The sequence below is a fragment of the Rhinopithecus roxellana genome, chromosome 12 (assembly GCF_007565055.1).
Source record: "Rhinopithecus roxellana isolate Shanxi Qingling chromosome 12, ASM756505v1, whole genome shotgun sequence".
NCBI classification, from domain to species: domain Eukaryota; kingdom Metazoa; phylum Chordata; class Mammalia; order Primates; family Cercopithecidae; genus Rhinopithecus; species Rhinopithecus roxellana.
In genome coordinates this window covers 57,724,276-57,740,719 of record NC_044560.1, presented here as the reverse complement: position 1 = coordinate 57,740,719, position 16,444 = coordinate 57,724,276, and the positions used below count along the sequence as shown (strand labels likewise).

General features: G+C 34.7%; 1 protein-coding gene across 1 annotated transcript in view; it reads right to left on the bottom strand.

Annotated features, from left to right (window-relative positions):
• Window positions 1-16,444, bottom strand: part of MSH4 (mutS homolog 4) — a 126,974-nt gene that overhangs the window by 22,745 nt on the left and 87,785 nt on the right. The window contains exons 12-17 of the mRNA XM_010368601.2: window positions 16,147-16,283; window positions 15,113-15,216; window positions 13,919-14,043; window positions 10,985-11,185; window positions 7,347-7,465; window positions 5,893-6,021 (exon numbers count right to left, since the gene is read on the bottom strand). Coding sequence (XP_010366903.1) covers window positions 5,893-6,021; window positions 7,347-7,465; window positions 10,985-11,185; window positions 13,919-14,043; window positions 15,113-15,216; window positions 16,147-16,283 — 815 coding nt within the window. The remainder of the gene's footprint in view (window positions 1-5,892; window positions 6,022-7,346; window positions 7,466-10,984; window positions 11,186-13,918; window positions 14,044-15,112; window positions 15,217-16,146; window positions 16,284-16,444) is intronic.

The following is a 16,444-nucleotide window of genomic DNA, read 5'->3' as shown; positions in this document are numbered from 1 at the left end:
AAGGATTGTGCTAGGCACTAAGGATACTGTGTTAGAAAATAATAATTAAATTTAAAAGTAACTAGCAATATTATATTTTTATTAAATTATTTATACTAGAAAATAATATTGTAAAGTAATACTAAAAGCACTATTTTAAACTATTGTAGAATACTTTGAAAACAGATATTGTATGCTTGAACCTGGGAGGCAGAAGTTGCAGTGAGCTGAGATCACGCCACTGCACTCCAGCCTGGGCAACAAGAATAAAACTCCATCTAAAAAAAAAAAAAAAAAAAAAAAAAAAAAAAAAAAAAAAAAAACAGATACTGTATTAGATGGGGTTCTCCAGAGAAAGAGACCAATAGGATATGTGTGTGTGTGTGTGTGTGTGTGTGTGTGTGTGTGTGTGTGTGTGTGTGTATTGTATGTGTGTAAAGAGATTTATTATAAGGAATTGGTTCATGCAATTATGGAGGCTGGCAAGATCAAATATCTGCAGTCAGCAAGCTGGAGACCCAAGAGAATTGATGCTATAACTCCAGTCCAAATGTCTGCAAGCTCTAGACTCAGAAAGAGCCAGTGTTTCAGTTTGAGTCTGAAGGCAGGAAAGAACCAGTATTTCAGACTGAAGGCAGTCAGTTCTCTCTTATTCTTAGAAGGATCAGTCTTTTTCTTCTATTGAGGCTTTCAATTTATTGGATGGGACCCATCCACCCTAGGGAAGGCAATATGCTTCATTCAGTCTACCAATCTCATCCAGAAACACCCTTACAGATAAACCCAGCATGTTTGACCAAATGTCTGGGCACCCCATGACCTTGCCAAGTTGACACATAAAACTATCCATCACAAATCTACCCTTTGAAAACTTGGCATCCATAGGCATCTCCTTATACCACACTTAATCTACAAATGAAGACAATAATTAGATCACACTTCCCTCTAATATGATACAACTGTCTTCAGTACAACTGAGAAAGCACTAACCCCTTTTCCAGAAAAGGAGGTAATGTCCTTGAGTGATGTTCAGTCTTCTTGATATCTTATAACTTAAATACTATAATGTGAAATTGGCAATACTTAAATAATATGATGTGAAGTCAACGCATCTTATGTTACATTATAAGAGAATAAGAGAAGAAAATATTTGTTTAATATATGTGTATATACACACCAAAACATCACACAAAATAAGGTAGAAATAATCATGACAATTACAGACAGTCCTTATTTCTGTAACTGGTAGTTGGTAACTGTAGTTAGTAATTACAACTACCTTTTCCTTTTACTACCTCTTCTATATTTCCTTTGCCTTCAGCAAGCCCTAGCTAGTCAGAGCTCTTTAACTAGTGGGGTAAATCAAATCTTCATTCCTGAAAGGTCTTGGCCATTCATAGTTCTGCCTGGATTGGGTTGTAGTTTTCCACTGACTTTTAACATAGAGTGTGACAGAACTGAGATACCCTAAGAAATCTTCTGTATTCCAGACATATTCTTTCTTTATTGCATTGTGCAGTAGTAGTCCAATTTCCCTTTGCTAATCAGGATCAATCACTTCAGCCAGCACAATAACTCCCTTCTTTGCCAGTTGATTTAGAGGCATAAGACAGTAAAAGTGGCTAGGCAAGTCTTAACTTCCAGGTCAAAAAGTTATTGCTATGTCTCTTGGTGGAAGCATACTCCTTTTGGAATTAAGACCTCTATGTTAGCTGAGCAAGGTTATAGAAACTGGAAGCAGATATGTTGCCCTTGAATTACTAGGGGTAATGGTGAGTGATGCTACTTCCATTTCCATTCTTGATTCCTGGACCTATGAATCCTGGCAATGGGAGAAACAGCGTCATATATTGGAAGCTGATTCAAAGCATATACAGCCTTCTGGAAAACCTTTCCCTAGTCCTGAAAGGTACTGCCACTTAGCTGGTGTTGTAATTGAGTCCTTAAAAGACTAGTCCACCAGTCTATCAAACCAACTACTTCAAGATGGTTGTTGAACACAGTCAAAACAGTGAATTCCATGAGCACAGGCCCTTTTGCAGCACTGCATTTCCTGTGAAGTAAGCTCCTTGGCCAGAAGAAATGCTGTTTGGAATACCATAATGGCAGATAAGATATTCTTTAAGTCCATGGATGTTAGTTTTGGCAGAAGCATTACACATACAGAAGGCAAACTGATGTCCAGAATAAGTGGCTATTCCAATATGAATATAATGGAGGTGGTCCAGTGTAATCAACCTGCTACCAGGGAATGGTGCCATAATGGGGACTCAATGTTGGTTTCTGCTGCCAGCAGACTGGGCACGCAGTAATGGCTACAGCCAGGTCAGTCTTGGTGACTGCAGGCTCCTGTTGCTGATCTCATGCATGAAACCTCAACCTAGAACTTTTATGCTTATTCAGATCAAGTCAGAATTTAGTAGCCCTCCTATCCAATGCCATAGGTCTGTGTAAGTCAGATTATTCTGATTGCTGCTTTAACTCTGCTTCCCATTACAGTAACTTATCCACCTTGTCTTTGTGGTGGCTGAGTGTCACAACTTGGCCCCTACCACCCTGGGATCCAATTATTCCTATTGCATTTGGGTTTTCCAATTAAGTGCCTGCGATGAAGACCTTACGGTGGGCTGTAAGGTCTGTCCTACATAGAAGAGTGATAACAGAGTTCTTCAAGGCTGCCAGGGCTCCTCTCACAAATTTATTTCTCATACTCATGGTAAAGGGTATGTCATCTGGACTCTCCCAGGATGGGTAAGTGATCTTAAATTACAAGCCCACTCTAACAGTCCAACCTCCCTAAGCTTTGAATCCCTTCCTCTACATTAAACCAAGGCAACTCATTCATGGTGGGCCACCTTTTGGTCTGTTTTTCAGCCAATCAATCAAACTGTTAGATCCCTTTCTAACTCTTTGAGTTGCAACATTAAATGCATACCTGGCTTAGTAAACCCATATCAATAACTTTGGCCTAATCCAACCCTTATCCCAGAGTCTTAGAATACATTCCCATGCATGTTTCCTGGATTTCTGTCTGTATAAAGTAGAAAATTCAAGTAGTTCTTTCAGAGCGTAATGTACTTCTGTATAGTCACATTTTTACCTCACCTTTAGAGATCTAGTTATAGGTCTAGAAGCAAAGAAATGTGGTGGAAGTGGGTCTTGAGGAGACTCAGCATTGCTTGGGATGCCATTGCAGTTTCCTCAGGTAATGCTAGGTTAATCCCCTCAGATGGGGTGAAGTGGTTTCTTCTACTGGCAAAGATGACTCATCAGAATTTAGGGCCTAAATGTCCCCAGCTTCATCAGTGTCTCCCTACACATTCCTATTCCAACTGGTAGTCTCCCATTCCTTCCCAACTAATGCCCTCACTTTAACAGTAGATACCCTATAAAGTTGGGGATTCAACTTGTGTTGTAATTCTGGGACAGGATGAGATTCTGGGTTTGACTTTCAGCTATCTCAACCCTGTGACTATAGGAGATAAAGATTTCCTTCAGGGCACATTTAGGTGCTTTCAATTCATTTATGCAGCAATGAGCTGGCAATTTGGTGTTTTGTTTGTTATTTAAAATTTTTTAGTTAAAAAGATAAGTAACACACATGCTTCTAAGTTAACACATTAAATAATGAATTAAATAGCAGCAAGGCTAATTAAATCATGCTTTTGGAAGCAGTGAGGAGGTGATGCACATTTCCTGGTGTCTACAGCCACTGTCACAGAACTAGCTAGGGAAAGCACAGTTCCTGCTAACCCTGGTGTGCTTCCTTGCCTGCATTCACCTGGGAGAAAAGGCTCAATTTTGAGTAGAGGTTAGTGACCATAAAGAGGCTTTTTTTCCCATCTAAGTTGAGGCTCCTGAACTCAAGTTTTCAGATTCATGCAGCCCTGGGGATACACGGATCCCAGGTTAAGAAACCCTGCCCTTCTTACAGCCCCCCTGCTGTGATCTAGGGACACATGTGATGGCTGGTTCTTCCAGGTAGTGACAGGCAGGCCCTCACCAGGTATGTGATGGGCGGTGCCTGGAAGTCCCTCAGGTGGGGGCCTGAGCTGGTAATTTGAATCCTTGAGTTTATCCTTTGCTTTCCCAATTTTGTCTAGTAACACTAGGAGCAACCAGCCAATTTCATTTTATTCATTAGTTTGCCAAAAATGCTTAGAAGTATCATATATAAAATCACCTGGATCTCTGCTGCTTACAAGCAGTTGATTAAGAGTATATGATAGTGATATTTTATTTATCACTATTGTCAGATCATATCAGAACCAAGATTTGTATTAGGGTTCTCCAGAGAAAGAGAACCAATAGAGAGGGGGGTGGGGCAGGAAAGAGAGAGAGAGAGAGAGAGAGACAGAGAGACAGAGAGAAAGAGTGTGTGTGAAGAGATTCATTATAAGAAACTGGCTCATGTGATTTATGAAGGCTAACAAGTACCAAGGTCTAAAATGGACTAGCTATAGGTCCAGGAGAGTCAATGGCACAACTCCAGTCCAAAGCTGGCAGGTTCTAGACCCAGAAAAAGCCAATGTTTCAGTTTGAGTCTGAAGGTAGTAAAGAAGGCTGCCTTCCATATTGTAGGCAGCCAGGAAGGAGGCGTTTCCTCTTACTCTTTGGAAGGCTTTTTGTTCTATTCAGGCTTGCATTTATTGAGTGGGACCCACCCACATTAGGGAGGGCAATCTGCTTTACTCAGTCTACCAATTCTAATCTCATCCAGAAACACCCTCACAGACTTATCCAGAACAATGTTTGACCAAATGTCTGGGCACTCTGTGGCCCAGTCAAGCTGACATGTAAAATTAACCATCAGAGGCACTAATTAGCTTTTAATCTTAAGTAAGACATGCACCTTATTTATATGAGAAATTGTAACTGACACATTCAAAATTACAAACACTAATATTATTTATTAACATTACTTTTGATTTATCACATACCCTTAAGTATAAAATAGATTTTTCTCATTCTATATAATAAATCATTATGAGCCGGGCATGACAGCTCAGCCTGCAATCACAGCACTTTGAGACGCTGAAATGAGTGGATCACTTGAGTCCAAGAATTCAAGACGAGCCTGGGTAACATGGTAAAACCCCTTCACTGCTAAAATACAAAAATTAGCTAAGCGTGGTGGTGCATGGCTATAGTCCCAGCTACTCAGGAGGCTGAGGCAGGAGGATCGCTTGAGCCTGAAAAGTGGAAGTTGCAGTGAGCCAAGATTGCGCCACTGCACTCCAGCATGGGCAACAGAGTGAGACCCTATCTCAAGAAATAAATAAATAAAATAAAAATAAATAAATCATCATGGACTTTCATTTAAGGTAAATAACTTCATCTTAGGGACATTTTAAGGTATCTTAAATAAGAAAAAGTATTTTTATTTAAGTTTTGTTCATATCTGTATATATTGTGAGTGATCATTTAAAAAGATATTTTGTAAATTAATTTAATAGAGTAAAAATCAATGTGTTACATAGTTGATATGTAAAAAACTACTTTATTTAAAGGAATAAAATTTTAGGTAGGTAAAATAGATTTTCTGTAAAGTTACCTGAGTTGCCTAGTGCTTTCCTTCCTGTTGTAACATCATAGTCAACATTATTGCACATGGAGACAATTACTGAAAGACCTTCATATTTTGCTACTTAATATGATGAAATTAAAGCCAACTGACTAATTTTGCATTATTTGAATTTCTCAATTTCATCTTTTCCTTATCTATATCATGGCTATCAAACTAATGATTCCCACTTTCATTGGAAATGAAGGAACAAAAATATAAATGCTATGATATGTGTTTACTGTCTAAATTGTTTTAAAAGCTATTTGTGGGTGTCTGTAAAATTCAATAATAATAAAAGAATACGTAAAAAAGGACTCAAAATTAATATACTTAAAATAAAAGAATACCTTTAAGCTCAGTAGATATTCACAAACAGCATAACAAATGCCAATACCTTCTTCTGTATTAGTACCTCTGCCAAGTTCATCAATTAATATGAGCGATTTGTCATTAGCATTATGTAGAATATATGCTATCTGAAATATATAATTTTAATATTTACTCATTGTAACCAAACAGCTGTCAATATCACAGGAAAAAATGAGGAGAAATGCAGTCTCTTTATAAGTTCATCTGAAATGTATTTTTATAGAGACATCCTGCCGAGCAGAAAATAATACATTGTTTTCCTTTCTAAAAATCTCATGACTAATAATTCCAGAATAGCTGATGTGTACATACACATATGCATATGTATAAGAGACAACATAGAGTAAATAACCATTATCTAAAATATTGATGCTTTAGATACAGTGAAAAAAGCAATAAATGAAATGTTTAAACTAAGCACAAAGATGGTCATTTTCTTCTCCACAAATGACTAATCAATGACTGCTATAAAATATCCAAAATCATCTCTCAAAGTTATTTAAGTATTACTCTATATCCTGTAAAGATGAAGTAAAGAAAAATTTAAGAAAAAACACCTAAGTCATGATACTTGGTTTAACAAATCAATTTAAATCCATGACCAATGGAGACCAAGACTTAAATTGACAGAAGTGCTCTTTTCCACTGAAGATTATTAACCTCTTTCTCAAAAATAGAATTTTACCTTTATTATATTATGAAACAATAGTAACTTTGATGGACATTTTACCTTTCTATGAGACTAAGCTTTCTGAGGGCTAGGACTACTTAAAAATATACCTTAAGTGCCTGATATATTGCTACAATCTGTTATAGATATTCAATACACAATAAATAATTATATAAATTGTGGGACAAATGATAACTTTAATCACCACCTATCTACTTGAAGAAAATTATCCAACTAAACAGTGATCTTAAATTCTTCGTACAGATATCCCAAGAGTTACACTTAATTCCTTTAGTTCTAAAGGTTACTTGATGTTTGCTCAATCAGAAATAGGTGATACTTTGGTACAGGAAGTGAAATTTCTATAAGAACAAAAAAGAAGATGATTTTTGGGAGCCTTCTAACACAGTAATCTTTTGTTTTAAAACCGAGCCTATGAAGAACAATAAATACTATGCAAAATGGTACTGAACCAGTTATCATTTCCTGAAGCCTTTTACTTATTCCCTATAAAAACATTTAGGCACACTTTTATTACTTAATAACACTAGCTCTTTCTTTTAAAATTGTATTTTCAATAAAACATTGTCTTCCATTTCCACATAAAATAGAAATTAGGAGGCTGTCTCTGACTGCCCTCTGGCTCTTAGAAAAGGGTATAAGCACATTTGCATATTTTAGTATAAAAATATTTTATGTGATAACTGACCATTAGTGAGAGAATTTAATGTTTTTAACATAAGAAAAGTTTTGTTTGGGTACCTCTTTCATTTCTTTCATAAATGTTGATGAATTTGTTTCGATATCATCATCAGTACTGATTCTTGTAAAAATCTGTTTAGTAATTCTAAACGAAGAATATTCTGCTGGAACATATGATCCTGTAAAATATAAGGTCAAGATAAATTGAAATGTGTTTATAAAATATAAGTACTAATAACATTTTGCACTTCTCAGATTATTTACAAGGATTATATGGTAAAAGAACACTAGATATGGCCTTAGAAGACATGACCCCATCCCTATTCCTTATTATACAAGCTTAAACAGCACTTAAACTTTCCCAGTTCTAGCCGGGAGTGGTGGCGGGAAACTGTGGTCCCAGCTACTAGGGAGGCTGAGGCAGGAGAATGGCGTGAACCCGGGAGGCAGAGCTTGCAGTGAGCCGAGATCGCACCACTGCACTCCAGCCTAAGCGACAGAGCGATACTACGTCTCAAACAAAATAAAACAAAACAAAACAAAGCAAAACAAAAACAGTTGCTCTACCTACTGTACAAAGTTATCTGGAAGTTCAAATAAGATAGTAAATATTCAAGTACATAACAAAGAGACTGTTATAAACTCAATAAAAATTTTAAATAACTTACTTGAATGATAAAGAACATTCAAAATATTAAAATGTGAAGGGAATGCTTATAAAGCTTATGAATATGCCAATTACACTGATCTATTCATTATACGTGGTATGCATTGAAACATCACTATGTATCTCTTAAATGTGTGCAATTATTATGTCAAAAATAAAATAAATTTAAAAAAGAAATATGAAAATCTGAAGCAAATGCCTATAAAGCTGAAGTTAATAAAATCATTATAAAAAGATATAAAGAAATATCTGTGATTACAAACATGCAGAAACATTCAGAAGCAAAATAAAACCAAAACATTTAATAAAAAGAAAAAGAAAGTGAATTTTCACCCACAAGACTGTTTCTGCCCAAAAAGTTATTGAGCTAACTCATCTAAAATATTCGTTTCTTAAAAACAAATAATCTGATTAATGCACCCGTCTCAATATAGAATAATATCTAAAAGGCATTCTAACATTATAAGAAGATAAAATATACAAGTAGTTGAATGGGAAACATACCACATATACAGAATTCTGTATAGATAAAATGGTGAAATAGTAGGCGCAAAAAAAACAAAGCCAGATTACTCCAAGATTAAAAACAAAAATAAGGATAAAGAATAGGGCTTAACTCTGAGGAACAAGGAGTAGCAAGAAAAGAAACCAAAAGTCAGGCTAATACTAATGAAAATAAAAGTAATAATCATAACAGTAGTAATTATAATAACTGCACCAATACCATTCGACATACTAGGTCTTTTATATCCACTCTTCCTAATTTTCAAAATAACCCAATAAATTGCGTATTATTTTTCTCATTTTACAAATGAAAAGTGGAGGCTCAGGACCCAGTGTGAGTATATATATATACTGGGTAGTATATATAAGGTATTATATATATATATCTAATGTATATAATATATATTTATATTACATATAGAAGGTATTATATATATACCATATATACATATAGCATATATTATTAAGCAGTATATGTTTGTATTTTCTCTGCTCTCTTAACCTCCATCAAAAAGTTTCTCAACCTTTCTTATCTAGATTATTACAGAAGCCTCCTGGCTGTTATTTTTGCTTCTAGTCTAGCTCTCATCTATGCACCAGCTGGAATGATCTATCTAAAAATTAAATCTGATCATACCATTCTCTTACTAAATGTCTTCAGTAGCTCCCTACAGATTACTGGATAAAGCTCAATCTTCTCAAGTAAATACCTAAAACCCTCCATGACCTAACTACTGCCCATCTCTCCAACTTTATACCTTGCTACTCCTCACAGTTACTCTTTGCTCTATGAAGCAAAGGAAGTACAAAGCCTCTGGACCACTTTTTTGTAGTTCCTTGGGCACATCATAGTATTTTTTTTTCTTCTGAGTTTTAGAACATGCTCTTACCTCTGCCTGGGAAGTTTCCTTCTTTTTCATACTTTCCCCTTAAATCCATAGCATTTTATTTTTATTACCTCAGTCCTTATAAAAATTATTAGAAGTAGGTGTTACCATAGTTTTCATTTGCAGATAGGAAAACCAAGGCTTAATGAGGGTAAGCAATTTGCCTAAGATTACACAGCTAGTAACTCGACAAGCTGGATCTACCTTCCAAGTCTATGGTCCTAACTTCCATGCCTTTCAAGTCCCACTGGTGTCTTACGGTCAGACTATGTGAGATATTGTATATGTTTCAGGTGTTTCAGAGGTTTAAGATGGTCAGTGACAAGAGAAGTATCATTATCTTCAAGTATTTGAAGAGCTAATATTGGGAATAAATACTAGATTATTCTGTAGTATATAGAAGAATAAGGATAAATGAGTTGAAATTATAGAAATTGGGTTTCAGTTCAGTGTAATGAATACTCTAATTAAATTAGGGCTGTCCAGCAATTGGACAGCCTGTTTTTTTATAGAACAGAGTTCCTCATAGCTATTCAAATAGAAATATTATGTCTTACATGAAGCAGGTAGTATTCGTATAAGGGGAGGGAAATTAGCTAAAATGTCCTTTTATTTCCAATAAACCTACAAAATCAATAAAATATTTACTCTTCATTAACTCATTCATCTCTGATTGTCCCAGTACTAAGGGTGAATTTATACTGTATCACCAATATTATTATTGCTTTGTTCTCCTTACAAATCATTACATTAGACCAAAGTTTCTCACCCATGACACTACTAGTAACTTGGGCTCAATAAGTCTTTCTTATGTGTGTGTGTATAGTGGGCTGAGGAAGGCTGGGGAGCGTGGAGAGGGAGAGCTGTTCTGTGCATTGTAGGATTTTTAACAGCATTCCTGGATTCTACACTCCCTTCACTTGTGACAACCAAAAATGTTTCCAGATATTGCCAAATGCTGGGAGTTGGAAGGTAAGGGATCAAAACCACCCCTGCTTGAGAACCACTTCATTTTGGCCAAGTATCTCATCTCTGATTCATACAGTTCTCAAGGAAATCCAGTTTTCAGAGATAGGAGTTAAGCTGTGCATCCATATTAAGAAATAGGTGACAATGTTGGCTCAGCGACAGCCATTTAGATAAATATATGCACATGTGTATGTATAATATATCAACTGCTATAGCTGAGTTATTGTTTCTCCTCAAGTTAAGGGAAATGTTTCTCTGCTCAATATTATATTTAATAATTTTGGAAAAAACTCACATGGATTATTAAAGGCAACAGCTTAACCTACTCATTTCACTTTTTCTCACAAGGTTTGTTTTTGAACCAGAAATAATTGCATGATTCAGTTTAGTAATAATAGATGCAACTTTAATAGTTATAGTAAGAATGGTCCCACTTTTGCAGTATCCCAAAAACATTTTAGTGCAATGCAATTGAAATTGGATGAAGCTTAATAAATATCGAATAGTAAAGTTATACTCTACGCAATAGACACACTGTAATATTTTTAGGTAACAGAATCTGCTCCAAACTGTTCTCAGGTTAATTAGGCACATGGACCCCAAAAAAATTAGGCACAAAGCATTCTGAAAAGAGTGTCAAACTGGTCATTATAAATAAAGCCATAACTTACCAATCTGGGCCATTATCTGACAAAGAGCAATCTGTTTTAAATATGTGGATTTTCCACTCATGTTTGGTCCAGTTATGATCAAAAAATTACTCCCTTCTGTAATATAGGTATTGTTGGCAATCGGTTTTTCCGCAGATATTTTTTCAAGAATAGGATGCCATCCCTGTTTGATTGCTAAAGTATCAGTAAATTCAGGTCGAACTTAAGAAAAAAAAAAATAGAATGGTTTTTAAAGATTAATATATTTGTGTCTAAAGATTTTGTAGTGTGTATGTACTCTCTATATCTTAGTGATTTTCACACTGGTCAATTTGGAATAATAACATTAAGGTATTATATTATCCCAAATCCCCACCCAAATTCTTCTAATGTATAATAGACATACTCTAATCACTATCACAACTTTTTTTTTTTTTTTTATACTTTAAGTTCTAGGGTACATGTGCATAACGTGCAGGTTTGTTACATATGTATACTTGTGCCATGTTGGTGTGCTGCACCCATCAACTCGTCAGCACCCATCAATTCATTATTTATATCATGTATAACTCCCAATGCAATCCCTCCCCCCTTCCCCCTCCCCATGATAGGCCCCAGTGTGTGATGTTCCCCTTCCCGAGTCCAAGTGATCTCATTGTTCAATTCCCACCTATGAATGAGAACATGCGGTGTTTGGTTTTCAGTTCTTGTGACAGTTTGCTAAGAATGATGGTTTCCAGCTGCATCCATGTCCCTACAAAGGACGCAAACTCATCCTTTTTTATGGCTGCATAGTATTCCATGGTGTGTATGTGCCACATTTTCTTAAACCAGTCTGTCACAGATGGACATTTGGCTTGATTCCAAGTCTTTGCTATTGTGAATAGTGCCGCAATAAACATACGTGTGCATGCACTATCACAACTTTTATTCACTTCTAGAGAACTCTAGAATTTAGTTCTTTACCATTGTTGAGCTCCAAAATAGTTTATAAAATTTTCAGCTTTGTGTAAATTAAAAAGAACCAAGTAGACCATGCATGGTGGCTCATGCTGGTAATCCCAGCACTTTGGGAAGTTGAGGAGGGCAGACTGCTTGATTGCTTGAGCTCAGGAGTTCAAGACTAGCCTAGGCAACATGGTCAAACCCTATCTCTACAAAATATATATATTAGCCAGGCGTGATGGCTCATGCCTATAGTCCCAGCTACTTGTGGGGCTGAGATAGGAGGATCTCTTGAGCCTGGAAGGTGAAGACTGCAGTGAGCTGAGACTGTGCCACTGCACTCCAGCCTGGGTGACAAAGTGAGTCCCTGTCTCAAAAATAAAAATAAAAATAAAAATAAAAAAGAACCAAGTACTCATTGATTGTACTTTAACAATCATAATTTGTTACTGGTACTATAGAGTTGCACATTTACTTACTCTATCTTAAACACTACTTCCCTACTTTAAATAATATTTCAAATTTGGCACACTTAGCATTTATTTATGTATTTATTAGAGACAGGGTCTTGGTCTGTCACCCAGGCTGGAAAGCGGTGGCAAAATCATAGTTTATTGCAGCCTCAAACTCCTGGGTTCAAGCCATCCTCCTGCCTCAGCCTCCCAAGTAGCTGGGAGTACAGGCACCTGCCACAACTTCTCACCATTTTTTTTTTAAGAGATGAGGTCTTGCTATGTTGCCCAGACTGGTTTCAAATACCTAGCTTATAAGTTGAGGTAAGATTATAGAATAAAATCAAATATAAAAATAATTATTTATAAGCCTATGTAGAAATGTTGTATAAAAGGAAATTTCAGAGAATAGAGAAGATCAACACAAATAATTTGTTAATTTATAGAAACAAAAAAGGATCAGGTCTCTATGGATACCACCTGAGGTGAGGCGAGGAGGAAGAGGGTGAAAGGATATGTGAAAACCAAAATGTTACATACCTTTATCTCAAATGCATAGATAAACTTGAAAACATTCATCATAAAAGTGAGGTTAGAAAAAAATTTTAAGTATTTTCAAAAATTCATTCTTTATAGATATGGAGTTTCAGAATGATACTTCTCAAACTAAAATGAAGCAATACTAAATCTCTTAATAGTTTAAAAAAAAAAAACTACCATTGGAATATCTGACCCCTAAAGTACAGTTTTGACCCAAAGGAGATATAAAAGTTTGAAAAGTTTTGGCCTATAAAATATCAATAGAAAAAGTTAATATTTCCATAAGAAATATGAAAAAATCTTAAGATACCTCCCATAAAAGTAAATTAACATAACATTTTATGGATTTTACTGCTGATTTACATTAGAAATTTCAATGTTTTTAATGTAATGAAGCCTACAACTATTCAACCATAATTATCACATACTAGTCCAGTAAATTTGCATACTGGAGTATGGCTATTACTGGTAAGTTAGATAAGAAATGTTAAAGCACTAACTCGAAGTATTCATTTAACATGAGAAAATTACTTAACATTTATATTCATGGCGTTTGTATAGATTTGGGATATAAAAATAAATTACATAATTCCTAATTTTGGTATGTTCACATCTAAGGAGCTAGTGGATTAAAATGCTTACTCTGGAGATGCATTTCTCTCTATTAATATTTATCACACTGCTTCTAATAAGTATTCAGATTTGAACTTTATAAATTTAGATCATTGTCATTTTTACCAAGGAGACAGCTCTTGCAGTCTTTCTTATTCGGGGAATCTTTAGTTTCTTGCAATTTTTTCTTTTTGGCTTGCCAATTTTTGAGAGAATAATTTTTTACTTCAAAAAAAAATTTTAAGGGTAATCTCACTTTCTTTATTTTGTGTCTTTGTCTAGGACCAGAGGCAAGAGATTCTATTTCAAGTTAAAAATTTTAAATGTCATAACTATTATATCAAATTGTTTGAATGGAATACAAATTTAAGTATGCAATATGTTTATTCCAAAGAAAGCAACTTACCATAGTCAGAAAGAGTGCAGGCATGAGCAAATGACAGTAGCATATCCAGCATTGACACAGTGTCAGATAGTTTATATAAGCAATGAATATGTTCATAAATCTCACTAAGCAGTTTGCACACTATCCTGAAAACACATGTTTGGTAAGACATGTAATAATGTTTTGTCAAGAGGGACATACATTGTAAGTGTAAAATAATATTAAATTCACTGCCTGAAGTAAAATAATATTCACACCTGAGTTATACACTATAGATAAATCCTATTGTTCGACTGTCTCATTTTAGAGATGAGGAAATTGAAGTTTTTGCTCAAGATCACAGCTACTTAGTGGCAAAGAATCTATCTTCTGGTGTATTAACATCACATTTTTGAAATAACTGCTTTTATATGATACTAATAAAATAAGCTTTTATTATTAAAATATTTGATATAGGTCAAATCAAGCCCTCATACTTGGAAAGATCCCATTTGCTAATCACTTTATGAATTTGCAAATGTTAAGTTCAACACAAAAGTTATATGCATTTTCTCTCTCACCCATTTTTTCTTTCTCTTTCGCACTTGTTCTCTCACTCACACATGTGCACACAGACACGATATCTGAATAATATAATTATTTAAGTTTTTATAAGGCAGAGTTATACTGTGATACAGTGCAAAAAGTTTTTCTCTTGTAAAGATAAATATGTACCCAAAACTTACTATATATTAAAATGTTTGTGGTACATGCCTTGAAATTGTCTTGAAAGCCCAACTTTTCTCTTTATTACCTCAGCCTAATAAGTGTTCTAAATCTTCTACTTCTTCTTTCTGGCTATATTGCTATTTCATGACCAGCAAAAGAACTGACACTATTGTGATATTGCTATTCAATTATTACTATTAAGGTATAAGAAGCTGAGGAATTACAGACCATAGAAAAAGAATAAACTGAATGAAGCCCAGGTAAGCCCATGATGTGCCAAGTTCTACATCATGGTAGAATGCATATTACAGAAATATCAATTATAATAGTATTTGTTTGCAATTAGATCTTCCCCAAAGCTTCTGTGAGGCTCAGTGATTCTAATCACAAAGATAGACTTCCTTTGCTAACATACTTCATTCTACAATTGTCTGTAATTAGATAACAATTAAATTAATACAATTGTAACAATTTAATTCAATATTCAAATATTTCAAATGCTCTTACATATAAGTCATGTGATAGATTTCTCTCAAAGATTCTTGGCATCTTTCATTCATTTTAATTAAATCTGCTGATGTAAAGCTATAAGAATTTTTCACTTTAGAAATCTGCTGGGAGATTAAAAAACAAATGTCAAGATAAGTGCACACTACTGTGAAATACAACATAAGATTTTAAAGAACAGACATATGGGTATTTAAGTTAATCATTTCAATCTTTGAGATACGGCATCACAAAGAAAGTTCTAAATAACATTTGTGAAACATAAAAGGAAGATCACTTCAAAGGATAAAGCCAATTTTTTTAACCCATACATTCATTTTTTTAAAGCAGGATATTTTGACCTAGTTCATCTGGGATGACTATTCTGATAGGTCTTAAAATGTTAAAAACACTACATCTTATTACCAAGTAACATGCATGATGGACATCAGAGATCCTCACTCCATCTCTGACCCATGTTGCAGCTCTTGTCCTATATCTGAACCTCAACTCAAATCTCTCATCTTACTCAAACTCTAAAAGCCTGAAAGCTAAATGGTTTGTTCTTATCAAAAAGTACCCCCAGGAAGCAGACAGAACAAAGATTAGAGTGGGTTAGACTTTCCCAAACTGGTATATTGTAAAGGAGCTATATAGGAAAAAATATTTCTGTGGTACAAAGGTTTGGAAATACCAGATTTTTTTAAAGTTAAGTAGATTTCTTTACTTCAGGACTTTTTAAACCTTTAACAGGCAAATGGTGTGGTATTTTCCTAATTTCTATTTTCATAAACAGCTTTTGGATGTTCTTTCTTCATTTTCCTTTTTTTCTTACACCAAGCTCCCAGAACTGTGGAAAACACTGAGTTTGATATTTCTGCAAAAGTTTATAAATCACTCTTAGATTAGTATATTAGTTAGGTGGGTGGGTAGGAATAGGAGAAGATATCAAACATTCAGAAATTTGGCTTGTAAAACTCAAGAAGTCCCCAGAATACGTAGATGTAATTCTATAAAATCAGCAACAATAATTTCCTAACCACTCTAAAATGAACCTTAATAAATTCTGAAGGAAGTTGATCACTAGGTAGGGCTAAACAATCTGTAGTCATCTGGATGAAAAATCCTCGAGCAGAGCTAAAACTTGTCCTTAAAGGAAGACTATATTTTTCTCCAAGTTGTGATATCATTCCTGGTGACCAGAAACAAGAAAAACAAAAACAAAACAAAATAAATAAATTTTAATGAGAAAATCACTGTTTTAAAGTCATATGGTTTTTAAATTCTTATTGGTTTATACATAAATAGGAGGTCTTGTTGCTCTTTCAAACTCTAATAATTTTTTTTTTTTTG